Source organism: Micromys minutus (genome assembly GCF_963924665.1).
Source record: "Micromys minutus genome assembly, chromosome: 10".
Taxonomy (NCBI): domain Eukaryota; kingdom Metazoa; phylum Chordata; class Mammalia; order Rodentia; family Muridae; genus Micromys; species Micromys minutus.
The window spans coordinates 13,219,501-13,242,820 of record NC_137979.1 but is presented as its reverse complement, the minus strand read 5'-3'; the positions used below and the strand labels follow the sequence as shown (position 1 = coordinate 13,242,820).

General features: G+C 51.3%; 1 protein-coding gene across 2 annotated transcripts; it reads right to left on the bottom strand.

The window, feature by feature from the left end:
• Positions 1 to 772: 772 nt before the first annotated feature.
• MAP2K3 (mitogen-activated protein kinase kinase 3) lies at positions 773 to 21,955 on the bottom strand. 2 transcript variants are annotated; one of them, XM_080923340.1, is made up of 14 exons: positions 21,843 to 21,955; positions 21,506 to 21,702; positions 20,904 to 21,185; positions 11,429 to 11,495; positions 11,038 to 11,086; positions 10,197 to 10,310; positions 9,855 to 9,974; positions 8,630 to 8,746; positions 7,834 to 7,885; positions 6,827 to 6,954; positions 6,408 to 6,485; positions 3,402 to 3,541; positions 2,283 to 2,328; positions 773 to 1,755 (listed from the first exon to the last, which is right to left on the bottom strand). In XM_080923340.1, exons 3-14 carry the CDS (start codon positions 21,166 to 21,168, stop codon positions 1,672 to 1,674), a joined length of 1,260 nt encoding a protein of 419 aa, XP_080779466.1. In that variant the 5' UTR covers positions 21,169 to 21,185; positions 21,506 to 21,702; positions 21,843 to 21,955; the 3' UTR covers positions 773 to 1,671. The 2 variants fall into 2 exon arrangements, with proteins under 2 accessions (XP_080779466.1, XP_080779465.1); XM_080923339.1 differs by lacking the exons at positions 21,506 to 21,702; positions 21,843 to 21,955 and having other exon boundaries at positions 773 to 963; positions 1,644 to 1,755; positions 20,904 to 21,154.
• Between the last annotated feature and the right edge of the window lie 1,365 nt (positions 21,956 to 23,320).

The following is a 23,320-nucleotide window of genomic DNA, read 5'->3' as shown; positions in this document are numbered from 1 at the left end:
AGCACACGAATCCTTCCTAGCCCGGTGGAACCCTCCAGAGGACTGTGGCTGGGAGCCTGTGTTTGTCAAGCTACAAGAAGCAGCCACTAGATCCCGATGACCTCAGTGTATGGACACAGGTTCTTTAGGATGCTGTGTTTTCCTGAATTCACTAGTGCCTAAGATGACACGAATTCCTTACAAGAGGACACAAATTCCTTACAAGAGGACAGGCCTGTGGAAGTCTCCTAGGCCACCTCTCAGGAGGCACCGGGCCACACTGACCCAGCAAGGGCTTTGTATCAAGCAGGGCCCTCAGAGTCTCCTTGCATTCACCACAACCTGCTCTGGGCTTCAGCTGGCTTCGGGTAAGTGTGGGATGCTCTCCAGATACATTCTCTCATGTGTAAGCTGAAATAACATAGCGCAAACAATGTGGAACCCGCTGCCTCCCACCCAGTCATCTCTACCTCTGGAATCATCACTTGGGAAGACAGTGAATCAGGTTGCCTCTACAAAGGGCTAGCCTGGGTGGGATGGAATGAAGCACCTAGGCACAGCACCTTTGGAGCACCAATGTTCTCCTATGAACCATGGCTAAGTATGAGGCCCTGGTGGGCTGGCAACCTCTGGGCCCTAGCATGGTCCTGGCATGGTCCCAAAGTAAGGATTCCGCCTAGGGCTCCACAACTCCCCAAGAAAGAGCAGGCTTGCCACAGTTGGTCTCACACATTTTTTTGGGGGGAGGGGGGTTGTTTTTTTAATTAAAACAGCAATAGGTTCCTACCCAGGAAAAGGCTGGAATAGGCAGGCTTTATTTCACAAAAATATATTTTCTTCTTTTTTTAAAAACACCACCAAAGTAAACCTATTAGCTTTCATGAGCTGGTCACACCTGGAGAATTGGTATACCTCCCTTGTGGCCTTGGCAAAGAGCTTGAGCCATCCTGCAGACTCCAGTCCAAGCACTGGGCAGCTGTGAGCCTGGTACCCAGGGTTAAGTGATCAGCTCCACACCATGCAAGAAAACCCAGCAAGACCCTCAAAGCAAAAGGCAACAAAGATAATAGTTTAAAAAGAAAGGCAGATACCACCAGAAGTGGTAACCAGGGGCTATCTGAGGGCAGGGTGCCCCTCAGAGACCATTGGCCAGGGCTGAGTGAAAGCCTTGGGCAGCTCAGCACATCTCTCAGAAAAGTCTTAGGGGAGTCACATGGCTCGTCCCCATAGTGTGTCCTCAGCACCTGAGACAGGATAGAGATGTCCCTGATCCAGACCACAGTGTACAAAGTCCATTCATTCAGCTGTGATTTAAAATATATATACAACCTGGATGGCATCCAGGACAGTACCCAGGCTATGGCCTGTCCATAGAGGTACCAGCTGCCTGCTCTTCAAGAAGCAACAGCATTTGCTGGGGTACACAGGCCCCTCCAAATTCATCCCTTGGGTACAGGCCTGAGACCCTGGGAGCAGCAACAGCAGAGGCACTGTGGGGCACACATGTCCTGGCTGGAAGCCCCTGAGGTCTGATTCTTTGGCACTTGGGACAGCTAGTTGCAGAGACAGGAACAACAACCCCCTAATTCCTCGAATGCCCGCGACCAGAATGGCAGTAGCTTATGGCTGCAGGTAGGTGCCTCCCCAGCACAGGCGTAGGATACCAGCAGGCCAGTTGGGTCCGGGCCGTCCCTAGGAATCCTCTCCCAGGATCTCCTTCACAAAGGCAGCAATGGCCGTCTTCTTGGTTTTGTGCAAGTTGAAGAACGGGTGTTCCTGGTAGGAGAGACAGGCACAATTTCTGGGGTGAAGGGGTGCAAGAGAGTATACAGGGGAGGGTCCCTCTTTTCAAGCCTGATCTGCCCAACATGCTCCTCCTAACTGGCCAACTCCTGCTGGTCCTTCTAGGACCGCTGCCCCTAGAAGCCCTCCATCAAAGCTTGTGCCTCTGCCTCACCCTCCCACCACACAAACATCCCTTTCCTCAAGGGTACCAGACCTCTGCTCTTCCTTCACCAGCAAAGAGCTCATATCCACCCTTCCAGGCTCAGTTCAAATGGCACCTCCTCTAGGAGGCCTTCCCTGATGCCACAATGACTCCTGTGCCCCACTGTCACAGCCCCACGCACCTTTCCACAAGCCCTGGGGCACACTTGTAAGCAAAGGTAGAACTACACAAGTGCATGCAGGGCACAGGCAGAAGACCTACCCCTCTACCCTGGGATGCAACCCTCTTCCAGACAGCCCCACCCAGCCACTACACAGCACAGGGGATAGGACAGGTACCTCCCGTGCACACTCACCATCAGCTCCAGGTAGCTCATGCGCTCTGCAGGGTTCTTCCTTAGGCTAGGAAAGAAGGCAGTGAAGCCAGGCTCACACAGAGAAAACGAATCTAGACAGGCTGGGCTCGCCCCCATTAAGCAGAATACTCCTGGGGCTCAGAAAAGGAGTGAACTGTCTGGGGTCTCACAAAGTGGCTTGGGGTCCATGGGTACTAACTATAGTCTTGCAGTAACTTTCCCTGCCTCTTGGAGTCCAGCTGTCCCTATAGTGATCCAGGCAATGCCCATGGTACCAACCCTGACATGTTCTGCCTAAACCACACACTGGATTATCCTTTATCAGAAGGGAGGACTCCAGTCAATGGTTCTGAAGCATGAATTCCAATCAAAGAGAGTCAAACTAATCAATGGCTTTGTTATTGGCTTCATGGGCCTGCAATTTTTCTTGTTTTTACTGAGAGTCTTTGACTTGTTCTCTGAGCATCTCTAGACTAAAACATACAAACATCGGTTTGCTCCCACTAGTTTCTTCTTAAAAATATTTTTTCTTAATCTCTTTTGTAATCCACGGGGCCTCCATCACCACTGTTTCTCCTTCCATGCGGTTATTTAATTATGGTTAGAGAGCTTGGTCTGTAGAACTGCTTCTCTTATTCTTTTGTAACTTCAAGCATCTTTTTTCTCTTGTTTTGTGAGCCAGGGTTTCTCTGTGTAGCCCTGGCGGTCCTCAAACTCACAGAGATCCTCCTTCCTCTGCCTCCCAAGTGCTGGGATTAAAGATGTGCACCACCCCTGCCTGGCTCGAAAACATGACTTTTATAAAGCTTCCATGAACATTCTGTAATTCAGTAAAAACTTCTAGACACCAAAAAAAAGCAACTTCATTATGCATTTTAATCTTCCATAATATATAGTGTTTCTTTCTTTCTTTCTTTCTTCCTCTCTCTCTCTCTCCCCCCCACACACAATCCCTCCTCCACTCTTTGGATCTACCTGATTCATCCATTTTTGCAAAAAGCTACTCCTGGGACCCAGGTTTTACTTATGCTGCAGCTAACTTTACCTCCTTCCTTCTGATACCAGGTGGCTCAAGGCTTAACTTCATGCAGGAGGAGGGGACACAGCCCAGATACTCACCACTGGCTAGTGAAGTCCACAAACTCAGGGGAGAACTGGTCCGCTGGGAGCTGTGGGGATGGCTCCTCCACCACCTGCTTCAGCTGCTGGAACGGTGTCCCCCAAGACTCATAAGGGAATCGCAGAATGGCCATCTCAATCTGAAATAGGGACAGCAGAGTAAACAGGCTCATTTGGTACCCAGAAGCATGAAGTGGAAGGGACCTTCCATCCTTCCCCAGCACCCCAGGCCAGGCCAGTGATGCTGACACTGACTGCCCTTATCCTGAGCAGCAGGCCAACTACTGGAGCCCCTCTGACTGGACTGGTAGAACAAGCTCAGACAAAGGCTGGCCCTGGGCTGGGTTTCACCATCACTGTTATTTCAAACACTCTGAAACTGGATGATTTGATCTAAGAACTTGGGTTCCAGATACTATGTCAAACATGAGGAGTGGCAGTCACATACACCTTTCCCATGAGGCAGCAGTCAGTAAAGTACCTCACTGAGTCAAGTCCTAAGCCCCTGCTGGCCCCAGCTACTCCCTCTTCAGTACCTCCTGGACTTCAGTATCCAGGGCCACCTGTCCAGCTGTTGTTTTCACTAGGCCAACAGGGGGTGGCTGACTCCTGCATGGATTCCTCCTGACTGAGGCAGGCTGTGACCACAATAAGGAATGGAGAAGACACCTCTGTAGCAAATGCAACTGGCCCCACATAGGGTGCTAGTAACTACGCTGAGAAAGGGCTTTGCTGTCAGTCTCCATGCCTTTCTAGGCAACATGGGAACAGCACAGCTAAGACAGTGTGTGTCACGTGTGTGTCCACAGGACAGGATTTCACTCAGCATTTCCAGAATCTACTGTGAGACCTTCCTGCAGACTACAAGAGAAAGGGCAGTAGTACCCATATACTTCATCAAAAAGCACCAAAGCCTGGACCTCACACATCTTGCCTATTTATTATTTGTTTGTTTGTTTTTCAAGACAGGGTTTCTCTATGTAGCTCTGGCTGTCCTGGAACTCACTCTGTAGACAAGGCTGGCTATTAACTCAGATCCACCTGCCTCTGCTTCTTGAGTTCTGGGATTAAAAGTGTACCTTACCACTGCCCAGGCAGACAATCTTTTCTGAAAAAGAGTTTAGAAAATGATAAACAGAAACTACCTCAGCATAAAGACGTATAAGACAGTTTACCTATCACAGGCCCACCCCTGGGAGCCAGCCCCTATAATGGCTGAGTGTTGGGAACAGCAGTGAGGATGGTTAATACCACTCGGGTCCTTCTTGGCTCAGAACCTTCCTAAGTGTGACCTGTGTCTGTGCCAGGTCACTCCCTTGTATTCCAAGACAGGAAATGTATGTGCCCAGAGTTCCCAAGGCCAGAGCCCATCAAGAGGGATGCACTGATCTGTGCCATTGCTCCCTGGGATGGCAGCATCTGAAGTGGAAATGGTAGGCCAAGGATAAACATGAGCAGTGGACCTAGATTCCAGAAGACAGTCCAAGCCTTGCTCCTGTTTCTGGGGCCTGAAAACCCTCCTGTAAAACCCTGGCCCCAGCCTTTAAGATAAAGCCTCTTTTAAAATAACAAAATGTCATACCCGACAGTCATGAGATCAATCATGGGAACTTGAACAGTCTCAAAACAACTGGACAGGAGGAACCAAGAAAGTGGGTAGCATATCTTGGTAACTGTGACTGCTGATGGTCAGACTGTCCCTTTCTGTTTAACAGTTTTGCAACTGAAGATAGACTATTCTTCCTACATCATTTTCTCACATGTGTGCAGGGCAGAAGCTTTCCAGTCTTCAAAGAATTCAGCTTCATTGTAACACTGTACTGGCTAGCTCTCTGACAACTCTACTTGAACAAGAGTCATTTGGGAAAAGGGAACCTCAATTAAAAACAGACTGGACTGTAGGCAAGCCTGTACCCTTTTTTTTTTTTTTTTTTTTTTTTTTTTTTTAGTCTGATTGATTGGTGTAGGATACCCCAGCTCACCATAGACATTCAACTCAACCTCTGGGCTGGTGGTCTTGGGTAATGTAACAAAGCAGGCTGAGCAAGCCCTTGGCTTCTGCTTTAGTTCCTGCCTTGGGGTTCCTGCCCAGACTTCCCTTAGTAAAGGTGGGTAACTTGAAAGTTGTAAGCCAAAATAAACCCTTTTCTCCCCACATCCCTTCTGGTTATTGTGTTTTATCATTTCAATAGGTGAATTAGAGCTCTCTGCCAGGCAGTTCTAGAAGGCAAAGGTCCATCCCCACACCTGGACTTAGATTTGTCTGACCCAACTGAATCCTAATGGTCTGGGCCCTGCTCCTCCCTCCAAACCAAGGGTCCTTTCAGCCTCCACAAGCCATGATCCAGAGCCTCATCCTACTGAACCTGGAGAAATACAAAAGGAACCTACAGCAATAGGTCCTGCTTGGGGGATGGGAATAGGGGTGGGGGGAGTAGGAGGAACCAGGTACTTTTTTTTTTTTTAAATGTTGGGAAGGATATTGAGACAGGGTCTCATGTAGGCCTCAAATTCACTATGAAGCTGAGGATACCCTTGAACACCTAGAATCACATTACAAAAGGATGTTACCATAGGAATCACATCACAGGAGGGTGTCACCATGGCCAGCTAAGAGTTTACCTTTCTGATTTACAAATTACTTGTAGGTGGGGGAGCACACTCATAGAAGCAAGGAGAGAGGGGATGGGATAGGGGGTTTATGAAGGGGAAACCAGAAATGGGAATAACACTTGAAATGTAAATAAAATGTATCCAACTTAAAAAAAAAAAAAAAAAAACAAGAAATTACTTGTTTGGCAAGAACTAAACTTAGCATTAACTGCATTCCTGATCTACACCAGTGGCTCTAGGAAAAAAGCTGACATCACAGAATACAGAGATCATCATGATATCCCAGATATCCTCTTACTCAGATAGGAATGTTTGGTGGAGCCCACGGACCCCATGCAGATACACTCCCACCCCAACGGACCAGCAAGTGCTGAGCCCAGCCCCAGACAGTACCATGGTGATGCCGAGGCTCCAGACATCAGACTTGACATTGTAGCCCTTCTGATTCAGCTCAGGGTTGATCCTCTCAGGCTGCAAGAGAGACCAGAAGGCTTGAACACCCAACAGGGCTTCCTCAATTAGACCTTTTCTCTTCTACTCCAAAACAACGTGCCATTAGGTCCCCCTGCCCTCGTGATATAAGCCAGCAAGAGCCAGAGCCAACCCCTGCCTTCCCACCAGACCATCAGCCTTAAGGATCCTTGCCTTCCTAACAATAGAGAACACAAGTTTATCCAAACAGGGACCGTGGAGTCTAGGTGAGTGGTGGCAGGGTCCCTAAGACTGGAGGTACAGCTTAGGAAAAATCCAGCCCACTGCACAAAGGCAAAATCTTGTCCAGCCCACCACCTTGTGGAGACGCCCCAACTCACGGCCATGTAAGGCTTGCAGCCAGCATCCATTGTCTTGGCCACAGAGTCCACCAGGTAGCCACTGATGCCAAAGTCGCACATCTTCACATGCCCCTCCTTGTTGATGAGGACATTGGATGGCTTCACATCTACAAGTAGAGCAGACCTTTCTCAGCCCGTGCCAAATCGGATGCTGCCTTCTCCAGTGCCCTGTGGGCCGGCAGCCGGCTACCCAACACTCCAAGGATTAGATAAGGATACAGAGGCAGAGGTACAGTGGTATCTGTAGCCACAGGCCCCATCACTCAGCTGGATGACAAATCAAAATGTACTTTGGCTTATCTCAACCAAAGAGAAACATCAGGGCTCTGGAGAATCTACCTAGAGGCTATCTAAGCATGTCACCTGCTAGGGACACAGATCCAGCAAGCAGAAGGGAGTAGGTAAACAATAGGGTGGAGTGAAGGTGTGTGGATGGATCTGCGCATGCACATGAAGAGCCACACCCCCTGCCTCACAGGGGGCAGGAACCTCCAAGCAAAGGGCCACGTGGATGTGTAAAAGACAAAGATGCCCAGAAAAAAGACAGGAAGGTCCCATGCCAAAGGGCCAACAAAGACAACCTAGGGATAGAATGGGGTGGGCGCTGGGCATCAAAGTCCACTTAGCCTCCTTCGTTTTCCTGGTACCGTGCAACCAAGTTAATGGGAGGCTGGTACTTAATAAGTGCAAACCTGAATGGGAAAATCCAGACTAGTGGTCACAGGAGCAAAAGAATCCCAGAAGAGCTCAGGATGGTTATGTGTGGGGTAAGGGATCCCTAGGGTGACATGCCACAACCCAAGTGTTTCACAGCACATGATATTACATAAGAATGAGAAGTGGGCCATGGAGCCCAGATAAAGTTTAGTTCCTCCTGTTCAGGGCACAGCAGACCCAAAGGCATACATGCAGAAAGTAACCCATGCCCCACCAGGTCTATCAGTCTGTCCCTCCCTGAGCCTCAGTGGCTGATGGAGGTCACTGACCTCTGTGGATCACAGACAGCTTGCTGTGCAGGTGCTCCAGGGCCCGCACAATCTGAATGGGGTGGGAGAGGCAAGTATTATTCCAGGTAACAGCAATGATAACCAACCAAGCAATAGAAACCCATCTCCTCTAAACACATCCCAACTCCCGCCACCCAGCTCCTGCCCACACCCCACATCTGCCCATCATCCTGGCTGTCCTAGGACAAACATATCAGCTTCCTGTCTTCCTCCTACCACACAAATCCTAAGCAGTGCCTCCTAAGAGCTAGCACCAACACCTCCAGAACCCAAAGTTTCTCTCACTCCCCCAGGAGCCACCTCTAGAGATTAGATAAAAAGAAAGAAAAAAAAAAAAAAAGAGCCTAAGACATGGGATGGTTTAACCGAATCCAGATGCAAACAGGATTAAAGAGCATCCTTGATTCTACTGCCTGCCCTCTTTCCCTTGGCTGTAGCAATGCTCAAACAAGAGTTTTGAGCTGCCCTCCTCTAGAAACAGTAGACTCAGAAAGCAAACATCTCCCCAGAGCAGCGTGGACTTCCAATAGCTGTTGTGGGGCGTCTGAGTACAAGGCAGTGGGAAGTACTGAGCTCCTTTCTTCAAAGTGAGTGGGTGCGTAAGAGCCGAACTCATGGCGTGGAACCAGCCTGAGAAGCCTCATCCCTGGAGCCTCTTCTGCAAGGTACTGCTCTCAGGCTTCAGAAGTACTGAGCCTTAGTGGAGACAGCTGCTCTGCCAAGATTCAGTCACACAGCAGGTTCTGCGCATACTGGGGAGAAGGAGGTCACTCACAGACACGGCGATCTCCCCCAGAATGTCTTCCGGAATTTTCATGTTCTTCTCCAGCACCTTCCGGTAGAACTTATCCAGGGAAGTGTCCATGAGTTCCATGCAGATCCACACATCTCCCTATGAGGACAACCAGTGCTTAGCTGGTCCACCGATGCTGCCCAGCCCTGGACAGTCTACAGGTTCCCAGTGGCTTCCCCGGCCCCAATATTAACAGCCTAGCCTTGAGCACCAGGTCCAGCCTCCACCTACGAGGAAACATGATGAACCTTCTCACCCCTCACTACCACCATCTGTCTTTCAGATCAGCCTTTCTGGCACTTCACCCTGCAGTTCATGCCCCCATCCCAAGACTCCATCTGTGCCCTAGTGCAACCGTGTTCCCACGGAAGCAGGAGTCTAGAGGGACCTGAGACTATTAAGTCAGGACATAAAAAGACAAGAGCCAAATTTCTTCACTGGCAAATGACCTCTCTTCTCCCCAGCAAACATGCATAGCCTTGGGGTGACCTCCAGAAGAGGTGGCTCGGCCCAGGACTTCCTGAGCTCAACCTTGGCTGACACCTGCACTAGGTCAGCCCAACACACGAGATGCATAGAGTGGGGTCTGAGCCACCACTGGACTTGAGAGGGACCGAAGGAAAGCCAGGGCAGGGAAGCATCACGGACCGCTCAGGAGCTCCAAGATGGCAGGCCACCATGGGAAGTCCCTGTTCCATCGGACTCTGGTGCTCAGCTCACGCTATTACTAATACTATATGCTTCCAGCTGGCTCAAATGGCAGCTCTGTGCTCCTTACACTTTGCTTCACCCTCCATTCCTCTACCCTAACAGACATCTAGAATCTAGCCCAGATCCTCACCCTCCACAGTGCTTCTCCCCTGGGGGCTTGTCCTCTATGGGGCTAGCAGAAAGCAAACGGACACGAATACAAATATCAGCTGCTGGGGCTAGCAGAAATACAAATATCAGACATGAATACAAATATCAGCTGCCACAGAGCTCCAGGACCTACAACCTGAAGAGACCTGTTCAGATACCTGCTTCATCTTCAGACAAGGAATCTGAGGAAGAGTTGGCCAGGAACGGGAAAGCCTCCCTCTCAAGATCCCCGCTGAGCTGCCTCAGGTGGCAGGGTACTCCCTATACCCAAAGTCCCAGGAACTCCACACAACGGGAGTGGAATGGCAGTTGTGATTGACAAGAAGTGGGCAGAGACAGAGCCTACCTCTCTGAAGAGGGCACCGTAGAAGGTGACCGTGTAGAAGCAGTCAACAGTGCGCATGTTGATGTCTAGGTCCATAAGCAGACGCTTCTGCTCCTGTGAATTCACAGTGGCCCGGATGCGCTGTGGGAGAGGCGAACGTCAGGGCCAGGTTCACGCTGCTTCCCCTTACCCAGTCCATGAGGGCCGGGAGCCTTGGGGAATCCATGGCCTGGCCTTGTCTGAGAAGTTCTACCTCAAAGCTGGTGGTGACGGCTAGGGCCAGAGCCACGGGGAGACAGCCCCCCTGAAGCTCAGCCAATGCCTCCTCTAGTGCTACTCCAGGTAGGGTGAAGGCCTGCTTACCTTGACAGCCATGATGGTACCACTCTGAGCATGCCGCACCTTCTCCACCACCCCATAGGCTCCACGGCCCAGCTCTGAGATGGTCACCAAGTCATCAGCCTCCACTTCAAAGTTCTTAAGAGGCAAAAGAGAGAGGTCATTGGTGATCATCAAGCCAGAGATTGACCCTTGTCCCTCACCCAGAAAAAAGCAGAGGACCCACTAGCTAGTAGCTCGAGGCTACTATACACCATGCTGTGTGACCCTGTGGAAAGAACTTAGCTAATCTGAGCCTGCCACCGATCTCTATAAAATAGGTATAAAACCAAAACCTCGGAGATCAGCAAAGGGAGCTATTAGTCAATCATCTACTGAACCTTTGTGGGAGTTCCCTCTCTGAGAGAGACATGGGATTATGCAACTGGACTAACAGAGCACCAGGCAGTGACAGGGGTTGGGGAGGGAGGATCTTCTAAGAAGCGGCTCCCAGCAAACTCTGCCCTGGTGTACGTCCCCACATCAGGCTTCCCAATGGTAGGTGGTCTTCCAAGGTACTCAGGGATATGTCCAACATGGGGTCTAGGGAGCCCAGAAGCCTGCATGTCCCACATGTTTCCAGGTGATACAGAATCCATGTGGGATTCACAGCCCACACTCTGAGCTCCCCACATGCTTATAAAGCCGGTGGAATGTACTTCTTCCAGACAGGAGGTCTAAGGGCAGGTAGCCCAGGGCCACAACCACCAGCAAGATAAAAGATAAGCTCCTACCCAGAGCCCAGCTCTGTCCACCACCCAGAGCCACCTCTCAATGGCCCTATGGGGTAAAGTAGGGAGCCTCTCAGTGTCTAGTCACCACCTACTCTGTCTCCGATGGTAATGAAGGTCCGGGAGTCCAGGTTCCGGGGGGGTCTGTGGAGAAATCAGATTCATAAGCTTCTCTGAGAGAAGGAACAAGAGGGAGCATGAGGGTGAAATATGCTGGCCGTGATTACTGAGCATCCACTAGGGAAAAGTGTAACGGCGCTGCTGTCAGGCAGCCCGGACAGAGACCCCAAGACGAGGATTGGGAAGGCCTGGAGCAAACAGCCAATGCTCCTGCGTCCCCACTGGAGCTACCCGGGACAGGATGAGAAGAGACTGCTCTCTTGCCCACCTCTGACCCCCATATGCCTGCTTCCTATTCATACTCCTAGCCTCCACCAGGAGGCCTCTCCAAGTCTCAACAGAGTGAGAAACTTAAGGCAGACTCACGTGGGGTTGGACACAGGTGGCTTGGACACACAGGATATCCGCAAGTCCCTTTTCCTTTTGGGTTTTCCTGAAGTGGAGAAAAGACGGGGATCTGGTCAATGTTTAATTCTGGACTTGGCAAAGCTAGGGACAGAGGTCACTCAGTCCCCTGGTCATCACTACCTCTCTCTCTCTCTCTCACACACACACACACACACACACAAGCCTGAGAGTCGGTGTGATCAGTACCCAGAGGAGTCTCAGGGCTTTGAGGTATAGGCAGTGCATGGTCCCACTCAGGCTGAGGACCAGGTTCAGTCCTTCTCCTCCCACAATAGCAAAGCCAAGCCCTGCCCTCCCTCCTGGGAGCTGCCCTGCAGCTGGGAGGCACCAGACAGCTGTGCCTATAGGACACACACACACACACACACACACACACACACACACACAAACACACTCAAATGTTCAGCTATGCATGAGTTTTCAGGCCTCTTACTGCCAGGAATGGAATGTCGTCTGCCCAGTACCAGTGTTCCCAACCACACAAAAGTTTGTGTCCTATGTCTCTTGTTATGGGTTGAGTTGTGTCTTTCAAAACATATATGCTGAAGTCTTGACCCAGGTACCCAAGAATGTGACCTTATTTAGAGAAATGGGTTTTTTCAATTAATTAAATAAAAATGATATTATTGGGGATGGCCTTAATCCAGTGACTGGACCGGTGAGTGTTTGCTTGTGTGCATGTGCACACACATGTGCATGTGGGAGACTAATCCCAAGTAAGTGCTCTCCCAGCACCCCTGGTATCCTTATAATAGAGGAAACAAACGGGTACAGAAAAGGAAGATAAATGAGCCACGGGAGATGCCACCTCTTAGCCAAAGAGAGGTTTGAAAGCAAGCACAGGCAGAGCCTTCCTGTGTGCCCTGTCGGAACTGCCTACCCTCCTCTCTGATTCCTGCTGCCCATCTGGAGCCATGGGACTTTATGACAATAACCTTGTGTCCTTCCACAAGGGTCGAGCTTTGTGGGGGAGCGCCTGAGACTGAGTTCTATTCTCTGCTCACTGTATCTCCACACACTGAGCCTTTGGTCCATTTTTGGGTCCTTTTGGCCCATTGGTCAAACCAGGGCATAGACACCCACTGGGGCAATGAGAACGTGGCCTGGTGCACAACTGGCATTCCTAGGATTCCCACCTCCTACTTCTAGGGCCTCGTGGCTCAGCACCCACCACTGGCAGTAAGCACAGACTCTTTAAACTCGGCTTCTCCAAGAAGCAGGAGCTCTGACCCCCACAATGGGAGAAAACTTCAGGGAGAAGCCGGATGAGAGAGGCTGATGTGATGAGTCTCCTGAGTGTCACACAGAGTAGGAAAGTAGTGACCAAATGCCTGCCCTTCCCAGAGGCTTCCACCGCATCCTGCAAACTGCCACCTGCTTACTTTGGCCACCCACCCTACAGTGAAAAACTGCCTACCATACCTACTAACCTGCCCTGGAGACCTCTGCACCTGAAGCTACATCTAACCCAGTTTCTGGCAGATCCAGCCTTAGCTATGCACAATGCAGAGCTTGGGGCGTGACTCGGGCAGTAAGGCCTGTGTGTTCAGGCCAGCCCAGAGTGACTCTAAAAGTACTGGCCAGAAGACCAAGGTAGGCAGCTGGGCTCACTGCAGACCTCTTTTGTGGGGAGTTCTCCCTGTGCTGGAGGGACAGGTTCTTAGTCTCCAAGTCTTTGTCTGGCTGCGGAAACTCTGCATGTACATAGACTGGCATGTGTGCAAGCTATTTCTCTGCACTTTGGTCTGCACTATCTAGTTTTCATTCCTGATATGAGGCTCCAGGCAACCAAAATATAAAATATTCTGTAATAAAATATACAACTCTGCTAAGAACATCTGGAGTACGGCCTGACCATAGCCCTGACAAACCTGCCTAAACCCGGGCTCATACTGCTATCCACCCACATCACCTCCACTTTCTGCTCTCCTGTGTCTCTTGAAATGGATTGGGAGATGTTTTAAGATATTGCTCTTTGTCAGGCCTCAATTGCCCCATTTGTCAAGGTCATGCCCATACCTGCCTACTAGATATGCAGTGAGGTTCTCTTATTGTCCCAGGCTAGGCAGCACACAGCCAAGCACCCTAACAGGACTACCAGCCTACGTTAGGGGTGACAGCTAAGACAGCTGTTAGAGGGAATGGACAGCCCAGAAAGAGGCCTCAGCCACCCACCTCTGCTGCCACTATCCAATGCCAGTGTCAGGGCTGGGCCCAGATGGTCAGGCAGCCTGGGGCTATCCAGGTGTGGCCCAAGGTGGTGACTGTCACCACAACAAACAGAGGCTCTTGGCCACCATGAGCAAACCACAAGCCTGCCAGGATCGCGGGGTCCTTTGTGCAAGCCAGCCTAGTACTAGGCATCAAAATAGCTCACTCCAACCTCACAGCAGCTTCTCAGGCAAAAAGCTGAAGCTGAGAGGATTCAACCACTATTCTGAGGTCCCAGTACTGATAATAAAGTACCCACAGATAGGGTAAAATTCTGGCCCCCTCTCCTGCCCTTGCGTCACTGTCCCCTCACATCTCCCTGGATGTGACGCCTTGTTCCCCATCGTATTTGCTTTGCACATGCCATTCTCTCTGCTCTTCAACCCCATCCAAGCTGGTACCTGACACTGTACTTGATGCTACAACTTCGTTCCCTTGTGGTCTCTGAGTCCTCCCGCTTCTTACAGTTACTTTCCCAGACAGGCCACTCTGGAGCAAGTGATGGGGCTCAACCCTCACGTAGCCCCTTCTTTGTTCTGCTCAGACACATGATTACACCTCTCTGGGCACCAGGGCCTCCGTGTGGTGTGCAGAAGAATGACAGACCTCCCAGGACCTGGCAGTGCCCAAAAGAGGATCAGGGGGAGTAACTGAGGCCACCACCCACGTTATACCTCCTTCGCAGTAGCTCCATGGGGGAAAAGTTTTGTACAAGTCAGTCAAAGAGGAGAGATGGCTTGACAATGGCATTGTGGGCATCTGGTGTGGTGTGGATATGACCCTGAACAGTCTCGCTTGCTCTAACATCCAACTATCAGCAGGGACAGCCTGACAGCAGCCCACGGGGAGCCATGCACCACAAGACAGTAAGTCCCAGCCCATGGTTTGCAATGACTAAAATGACTTCCGTGCCTTGTTTACAATCCCCACCCCTACCACCAGAGCTTCATATGGCTCCTGGGCCTGGGCAACCAAATTGAAAGCTAATACTGTCACTTAAGTGTCAGAAGCAGAGATGTTCCTTCTTCCCCCTCAGCTGGTCATCTACATGCAGCAGTCTCTCAGAGAACATGCGAGGCCATCCACAACCGAGAGAGATAAACTGAGGACCAAAAAGTAGGGTAAGCTTTTGGGGGAGCAGCCTCCCTGGGGTAGATAAAATGTGCCAGCTTCAAGTGCCTAGAAGTCAGGTGAGCACTTGATATGGGATGGGGAAGCCATGGAATGACTAAGCCAGGACCTCTGGGCATGGCAGCAGAGCCAAGCACAGATGAGAAGGAGAAGAGGCTGTAGCTGCCGAGGGCAGAGACCCAACCAATTCCAGGACCCAGTATTGGCCTCACAGGTCAACATGAGCAAGAGTTCTTCTCTGGTCAGACCTCACTAAGACTTCCCTGAGGGTTGTCAAAATGCTCATTTCCCTTCAGCTAAAAATGGTTCTTCTGACAGCCCACCCATCCCCATTCCCGTGGTAATTCACTGCCCTATCAATGTCAGGCCAAAGCACTGACCCTTGGGTCCCTAACACCACTACCTACATTTTTTTTACTATGCCCAAACCCTGCTGCTAATATCCAGGAGCCTTTTCAGCCCTGTACCCAAGGAGCCTGACCTGTCACTGATCACTTGCTGACTCAAGACAAACTCCTGAACTTGGTAACATCTGCAGTGATGCAGATGACCAAAGCCAAGGCTGTTCACATAGCCACACAGGTGGATACCACACAGGTTGGGGCAGCCAGAAGAACACTCACCCACATAGACTCTAAACTGTCTTAAACCAGCACCTCATCAACCAGCATACCGAACGTCCCCCTTCCACTGAGGTCCCAGCCATCTGACTCCAGCTTCTTTCCTCTTCTCATCTCAGGGATACCCTGCAGTCCACAGTGTGGAAAACCCTGGGCCTCTGTAGGACAGGGGGCTAAACACACTTGGGGCACACCAAAGTTCAATTTTATTTATCTGTATATTTTAAGGCAGTGCCATATAAGACCTCATTGTATGCTATATAGCTGAAAATGACATTGAATTTTTCACTTTGAGACAGTACCATGATGGGCTCTTCCTGCTAAGAGCTGAGATTAAAGGTATATACCACCACAGCTAGCTGCAACATTGAACTTCTGCTCCTCTTGCCTCCAGCTGATTGCCAGTAAGCACAACTTTAAAAACTGGAGATATAACTCAATTGGCAGAGTGCTTGCTTACCTAGCGTGCACTGAATCTCCAGAGACCTTGAGTTTGATCCTCAATACCACGTAAAACTGGGAGGAAGGGCACGTTTGTAGTTAAAAGATAGGAAAAGAGAGAGAAAGGGGGAGAAGAAGGAGGAGAAAGAGGAGGAGGGGAAGAAAGATGAAGAGCAGTGCTGGGGAGAAAATGGGGAGCAAAGGGGGAGGGAAGTTGGAGGGAAGGGAAAGCGGGGAAGGGGATCACAGAGCAGGCTCCACCATGGGCCCATGTATGCAAGGAGTATCCAGTTGAGCTGTTCAGTGTCAGTAGCTGAGGATGCTGCTGGAGAGCATCCCGAGAAGCCAGGGCAGCCCTGGATCCAGCTCAGCCAAGGTACTACCATAGCCCAGCAGGCAGGGAAAAGGATAGGGAGGGCTAGGGCGCTGCTGACTCTCCCATAAGCTGGTTGTCTATGTGCCCCAGTAAGACAGGGGGAGCTGCCATTGTTTCTGCAATGGGGGAAGAAAAATCTACAGGGGCTGCTGGGCACACAGACCTGACAGATATGGGGCAACATGGAAAAACAACCAAGGGGAGGTGTGAGAGAATTCACACCTGAGACCTGCTGCCCACTTTACTCACTCACTCCTCAGGCTAGCACCAGGTCTGACATGGATAAACATGTACCACCAGAGATACTAGCCCAGGAGATCCTACCCTGGGACCGGCTTTACACCTCCCAAGCATCCCTCACCTATGCCTTCAATATCAACAAAGCTGAGTGACAGGGACAGATCTGCAGAAAAGATCAACCACCTCAGTTCTGTGCTTCTCTTCTTGATCCCCTCAGAGAGTTCAGGCAGCAATGGTAACTTAAAGCTTAGGAAACAGAGAGCTGAGAGCTCAGAATTCTGAACCTGTGGGTCGAAACCCCTTTGGGGTGAAACAATCCTTTTACAGGGTTGCCTAAGACCATTGGAAAACACAGGTATTTATATTACAATTTATAACAGTAGCAAAACAGCAGTTATTTAATAACAGTGAAAATTGTATGGGGGGGGGGGTTACCACAACATAAGGAACTATATTAAAGGGTTGTAGCATTACGAAGGTTGTTCTAGAGGCTGGCAAACTCTGGCTTTCAGACCAAAGAAACCTTGTGTCACAAATCCTATGAGTACATCATCAGAGGACATTTATTCACCTTCCAATGAGAAACAGTCACAATCCCAACAATTAAATAATGACAGATGCCATTTGTTTGGGGAACACTATCTCCCATCTTTACTACCACCCTGCAGGGAAAGAGGTGCTTCCTCCACTGCCTAGAAGATGACTGAGAGTCAAAGAGGATATGCCATTCCCCCAGATGAGGAAGAGTCAGGATGGGGTCGTAGGCCCATTATAACATAGCTACAATGCCCAGAACCTGACACCTAGCCACTGGATAGACCCATCTGCATCCATACAGGCAAGACTCCCACACTCATCTTGCTGGGAAGGGTGGCACACTTCGCTTCTTCTCTAAAAGATGCCCCATACACACGGGACTGAAACCTATACAAGGTATCAAGAATGTACTGGATACCATTTGTTAAATGTTACATTGCAAAATGGGCAGAGTAGGGATCTGACCCCCAGGCAGTTCATGCTGGCTGACCCTGCAAGGCTCCTGACTTTCACCAGGTCTTGTTCCCTGGGCCAGGGGCAGTCAGCAACAGCTGCCATCTACTCTTATGTGGTGAGCAGGAGGAAGCAAGAGTCGTTTACCTAACAGAGGAAGTTCCGGGACAGTAAGATCTGCCCAGAATCCCAGCTCAACTGAAGGTCCAGAGCAGACCACCTTTGGCATCCAACCCAGGACCAAGGGCAGCCTACAGGTAGAGGTACGTAACCCCCTGCCTGGCATTGCCCCTTTAAGCTATAGGCAGTGACTGGCATGCCTGTGGTGAGTCAGCATCCAGCGCCTGCTGACTCACCCACCGGAAGCCTGGCTGCCTCTCCCCACACAGGCTGACTGGGAACTTTACTGCCTTCAGGCCCTGAGCCACAGGCTGGCTGATAGAGAGTTTCCTGTGCGTCACACCAGGACTGGGGGAAGTCCCCAAGGTGCCACCCTCTAATCTTTCCAACTCCCAGGACAAGAGGAAAGCTATAACCATAGCAGACAGGACCAGGACAAGACATTCAGTGCTCCTTAGCTTCACTGGGCTGCCAGAGACACCAGCCACCAATGAGCTCCAATGATGACACCTCCAACAGAGTGCCAAAGGCCATCCCTGACACTGTGCGCAAGGACAAATGTGACATGCAAACCCAGACCACCCTGACTACATGTGCCCCTGTACCAGCTGCCCTTGGCCTCAGATGGCAGCCAGTGACCCACTAATGAGCAAGGAGACAGGAGAAGTCAACAAAGTTGTGGGACCTACATGCCTTATACATGTGAGTAGAACTTCCTAAGCTTGGGCACAAAGAACAGGCAGGCTGCCAACCGTCCAGTGGGAAGTTCACAGATAAAGTTGCAGTCCCCACCAAAGGTCAGGTGCTACCACTCCCTACTCTGTCCAAAGTCCTCTGCAAACAACCTAGCAAGATGGCTCAGCAGGTAAGCCATCTTACTATTGAGCTTGATGCCCTAAGATCCATGTCGAGACCCACATGGTGGAAGGCCGATCCACATGGCTGAACTGAGAGAGCTGACCCCACACGTGTGCTATGTTGCAATTCATACATGTATATTTTTTTTTAAATGTAAGTCTTCTGCAAAGGTGGAAAAAGAGTTCCTTGACAGGACCCATATTGGTGTGGACTCGCCAAGGTCTCCTCCAGTTTGCATCTGTCACAGGGTCACACTGGTGCAAGCATCCACCACAAAGACTGCGTGCATAATAGGTGGTCCCCTGCTTCAGTGGGCCTCGTGGTCCAGTGAACACGGGGGTGATGGCCAGGGTACCAGTGTCTTACAGCTCCCTAAGCACCTCCCATGGAAACAGGATGGGAGGAGCACTGGGGAGCTCATCATAGAGCTGTGTACTGCCAGCACAGCAGCCTCTGTAAATGGTCAGTGTTCCTGAGCCTCTGTTTATGGGCAAATGGGGTGGTGAATAATAAAGCAGCGTATAGCATGCGGCAAAAAGGAAAAAAAAAAAAAAAAACCTCTTAGAGTTTCAGTGAATGGATATTGTCAGTCCCCCACTACAGCTATCTCCAGACCCCTAAAGGGCTACAGGGATCCTGGGCCTTGGAAAGATCCTCCACCCAAACCATCCAATATCCTAACCTACAATCTGTAAATTCACACTGGCCCTCTCAAAAGAGGGGCCCGGAGCGTCCAGTGACAGGCTGCCAAGCACGTGAGAGTCCACGGTCCCCCTATACGGTGCTTTGCAATGTGAATGTCACTCACAGTCTCTCCCCCTGTGATCTACAACTGCAACTTTTATTTTGATGAGGCATCTCTTGCCTGGAAGAGCTGAAATGCCTCCAAAACAAACACTGCTTCCAAACCCTTCCTGAGTGGAGCAGCATCTAATTTCCTGGTTCTCAAGTTCCATGAGGTCTGCACTGCATGTTCCTCCCCAGCCACCTCCCCCAATAAGTGCCTCCCTAGTTACTCACAGAAGTTGGGCAATGGTCAGGGATCTGGTCTCCCACTTATGTAAGATGCAATCACCCCGCCCACTAGGCTCCTGCACAGCCATGGAAGCCAGCTGCAGGGGACCCAAAAGGCCCCCCACCTGCTCAGGACAGCCTGCCCAGGACCAGGACTCCTGAGGTTGAAGTTCCCTAGGTCAGAAGGAAAGAAGGCCACCACTGCACAAGCACCCTCTTAAGTGCCATTCCTGTCCCCTCTGCTCTGCAGCTGCAATCCAAATCTAGGCCCAGACCCCACAGGGCTCAGCCTTCCCAGCAACTATTTTCCCCTGGGTACCTACTATGTGCTGGGTGCTATGCGGGGTTCTTGATCATCTCAGACATGCTAGCTCCAAACCACTCTATATTCAATCTCACATCGCACCCCTAATATCCGTTTCTTTAGTAAGGCGACTAGCCAGGTGAGGCAGTTCAGAATGCAGAGGGTAAACCCTTTCACATCTATTGGTCCAGCTGCGAAGTCTTTTCTGCAGTCCAACCTACTGAGTCTCTGACATGTCAAAACACCCTTCTCTCTTCCTGGAAAAAAAAAGCATTCTGATCTCCAAATCTTGTCCCCCTCACTTCCCATGACAAATGCTGCTGCTGCAGCAGCCCACGCAGCACCACTGCCACCTCACAGAAATTTCCAGGAAAGACAGTTAGTTACTTGGAGCAGACAAGTCCAAGCCTTGTACTATCAGCCCCTGGCCTGCTGGTAGCCCAAGAACCAAACAACAGGTCTAAGAGCAGCAGACCAAGAAACACTAGATGCAAAAGAGGTCAGTTCCTAAACCTCAGTGAGAAGATTGCAACTGAGTCAACAAGTAGCAGGTAGCATGGGCTGAGCTGCGAGGTGGAGATGCCAGGAAGTTCTACAGGTACAGCCTTAGGAAGGAGAGCAAGCGAGCAGTGTGCAGGCCAGCAAGGCATGGGGCAAAGGAGGACTCACAAGGATAGAAGGAGTTGGAAGAGAGGAGGAGTTCTGAATTCAAGAGTAGACAGGTTTCTGGCATTGGGAACACAGCCCTGGGGCCCAGAAGAGAGTAAATTCCAGCCTGGACTAAATCCAAGAGCTTGGCCTGAGGGGGCTAGTGCAGCCCAAAGACCCTCTAGCAGGGATCCCTGAAATCCCGGTTGAGTCCAGGATGAAGCCCAGAAGCCTAAACGAGGAGCTCACAGTGAGGCTCCAGACTTGGGAGTAAAGTAAGGAGAACAAGGTCCTGCCTGGGTGAAGTCCCACGGCCTAAGATCCGGATTCCAATGAGGTCCCGTGAGGTCCCGGGCTTGGGCTGGACCCAGTCCTGGGCTGGAGTGCGATGCCTGCGCCCAGCCCGGAAAGGAGCCCAGGGTCACCGGCGGGCTCAAATTAAATGTGGCTCGGGCCGCGCGGTAGGGCGGGAGAGCCTACCTTTGGTCTGAGGCAAGCTGGCCGGCGGGCTCGCGGCGGGCGACTCCATGCTTCGGACCGTCGCGGCGGAGAGCACTAATCTAGAGGACAGCAGACTACACCGGGGCCGGGCGCGCTCATGGCTGCTGGTGGCTGGCAGGGGCGGCAGGCGATGGGCGACAGGCGACACAGACGCGACGGTTCCAAGCGTCCTAGGCGGGCGGCGCCACAGCCACACTGGGCAGCGCCGGACGCCTGCCGACGGCGCCACGCAGGCCCCGCCCATTGTACTGATTGGCCCGCCTGAAAAGGCCCCAGCCTATCAGACGCCGCCCGAACTGTCACGCACAAACCCCACCCTCCAAGAGCCGGAATCCAACCCCACTTTCACAGTCTAGCTCGGCTCCGCCCTCTTGCCATCAAGATGACAGCCCTACCCACTCGCGGGATTGTGCTGGCGTGGTCCTGTGTGCCCCAGCATGTCTCCCTCCCCACCATGGCGCAGCGTGTGCGGGCCGTAATCTGGAAAATCCCAAAATCTCTAGGATGGCTGGGCCGATGTGCTCGGTGGGGTTTAAAGTGCTCCCTGAGTGAGACTGGACTCCTAAATGGCTGAGCCGTACCGAAGGTGAGCGTCCATGTGCTCCCCTGAAGAGAGCAGCGACCACCGGCTTGCCTGCTAGGACAGCAGGAAAAGAGCGATCCCACGGCGGGCGCGTGACAGGTGAGTGTTCACCGACTGTGGGAAAGACTTTACTGCGCCTTGCTGAGCGAACACGCGTTTAAATCCAGCCTCTGAGAGCACTTGGCACGCCAGCACCTAGGGAGCGGGGAATTCAGTGGCTAACCTTTGCCTAGTGACAAAGTAACTGTTTTGGTTGTAACATTATAGCAGCTCTATGTCCGGGGCCCAAAAGTAGTCTCAGATTAAACAAAGTGTCATTCCAAACATTGAAATACCTTTGGCCAGCCTTGACTGGGATTCCATCTCGGCCGTCGGTCGCTGAGCCTCTGTCCTCACACTAACCAGGAATCTCTGGGATCGGTTGGAAAGCCAGGTCTAGTGAGGGCAAGAAGCACAAGGTCAAGGAGTCAGTCGGAGCTCGAGTAAGTCTGAGCTCTCTGGCCAACACTCAGGCCCCGAATGCCTTGCTTGACTATTTGGTTTCTACCGAAGTCCTCCTCCCGTGCCACCTGCCCCTCCCCATTAAGAATCCTGAATGTCTCATTCCCTGCTGTATCCCAAGGCTTAGCCCTGAGCCATGCACATAGTAGGTGCCTAAAAACTATTCAAGGAATGAACAGAGGAATTAGGAAAGGCATGCCACAGACATGGGTAAAGTGACTCTAGTCCCGTGCCAGCCTCCCAGGCACCAGGGTGACTCAGACAAGGCCCTCAAACAGGAGGAGTTTAATGTGTTAGTCAGAGAACTTGACAAACAGCCCAGGGATCGCAGACTCCATGTGGGGTGCTATAAATAGATGCAAGAGTCCTAAGAAGAGGCCCTACCTCACCTGGGTGGGGTCAGGGAAGGTGACCTTCATGGACTAGTATCCAGGAAGAGAGGTAAGAGACCATCCTTGGAAGAAACAGAAAGGCCAGCCCAGGGAGTGGAGATCTGCTCAGGAAGCCAGGCTAAGCTGCACCTACGAGCCAGTCAGCTGCTAGAATGAGGGGCATGATGGGAATCCACCAACCTTTTACTCTCTGGTCACCTCTGGCAACAGCATCTGTTAACCTCCTGCCTTAAGTGGCACAGTTAGGCTGGAGGAGTACATGACCATCTAGAAACTGGCCAGATCATTAAGACTCAGATCCCAGCAGGCTGCCTCTTATCCTGACTCCCAGGAGAGCAGACCCCTTTATGGAAGACTGGAGTTTGAGATAGGAAGGGTTCAGCCTGTGTTAGCATGTGACTATGATTTGAAGAAAGGGGTGGTCCACACCTGGGGTGGGAGGAGCAACTCATTCATTGAGCACAAACATCTTGAGGGCAGTCAGGGAAAGCCTCCCTAAAGCTGCCACAGAAGCAAAGACTTGGAGAAGCAAGAGAAAGAATAAGCATTTCCAAGACAGAAGCAAAAGCCCCAAGCCAGTGTGTCACCACTGGTATAGTCAGAGGCTCTCTTAGATGCAGCCCTTTCCTTGCAGATGCCATTAGTCTTCTCCCCATGCACCCCAAGCACACATGAATTCCCATGAGATGCACAGTGCTTTGCATTCAGCATGGCTGCACAGGGGCAGGCCAGGTCACGAAGAGCTCTGATTGTGTGTGCAGTGCCATCTGCAGAGCCTCCAAGGCTTGCTGACCCAATGCGGGCACCTTCTAGTGACTAACCCTAGTGTGGCTGTGCTCTGTGGCACAGCTCAGGAGAAACTGATACCCTCTGTGCTTTGCCTGCTATCCAGCTTCCTCAGCTCTGGGGCGAGTGCCACA

What these genes read in the sequence shown, in the direction of transcription:
- MAP2K3 (XM_080923340.1), bottom strand. Translation starts at nt 21,168, where the DNA reads ATGGGCGGGGCCTGCGTGGCGCCGTCGGCAGGCGTCCGGCGCTGCCCA. An exon ending in CCACCTGTGTCCAACCCCAC is followed by an intron (nt 11,087 to 11,428) that starts GTGAGTCTGCCT and finishes ATTTCTCCACAG; the next exon opens with ACCCCCCCGGAACCTGGACT. An exon ending in GTGGACTTCACTAGCCAGTG is followed by an intron (nt 2,329 to 3,401) that starts GTGAGTATCTGG and finishes CTTCTTTCCTAG; the next exon opens with CCTAAGGAAGAACCCTGCAG.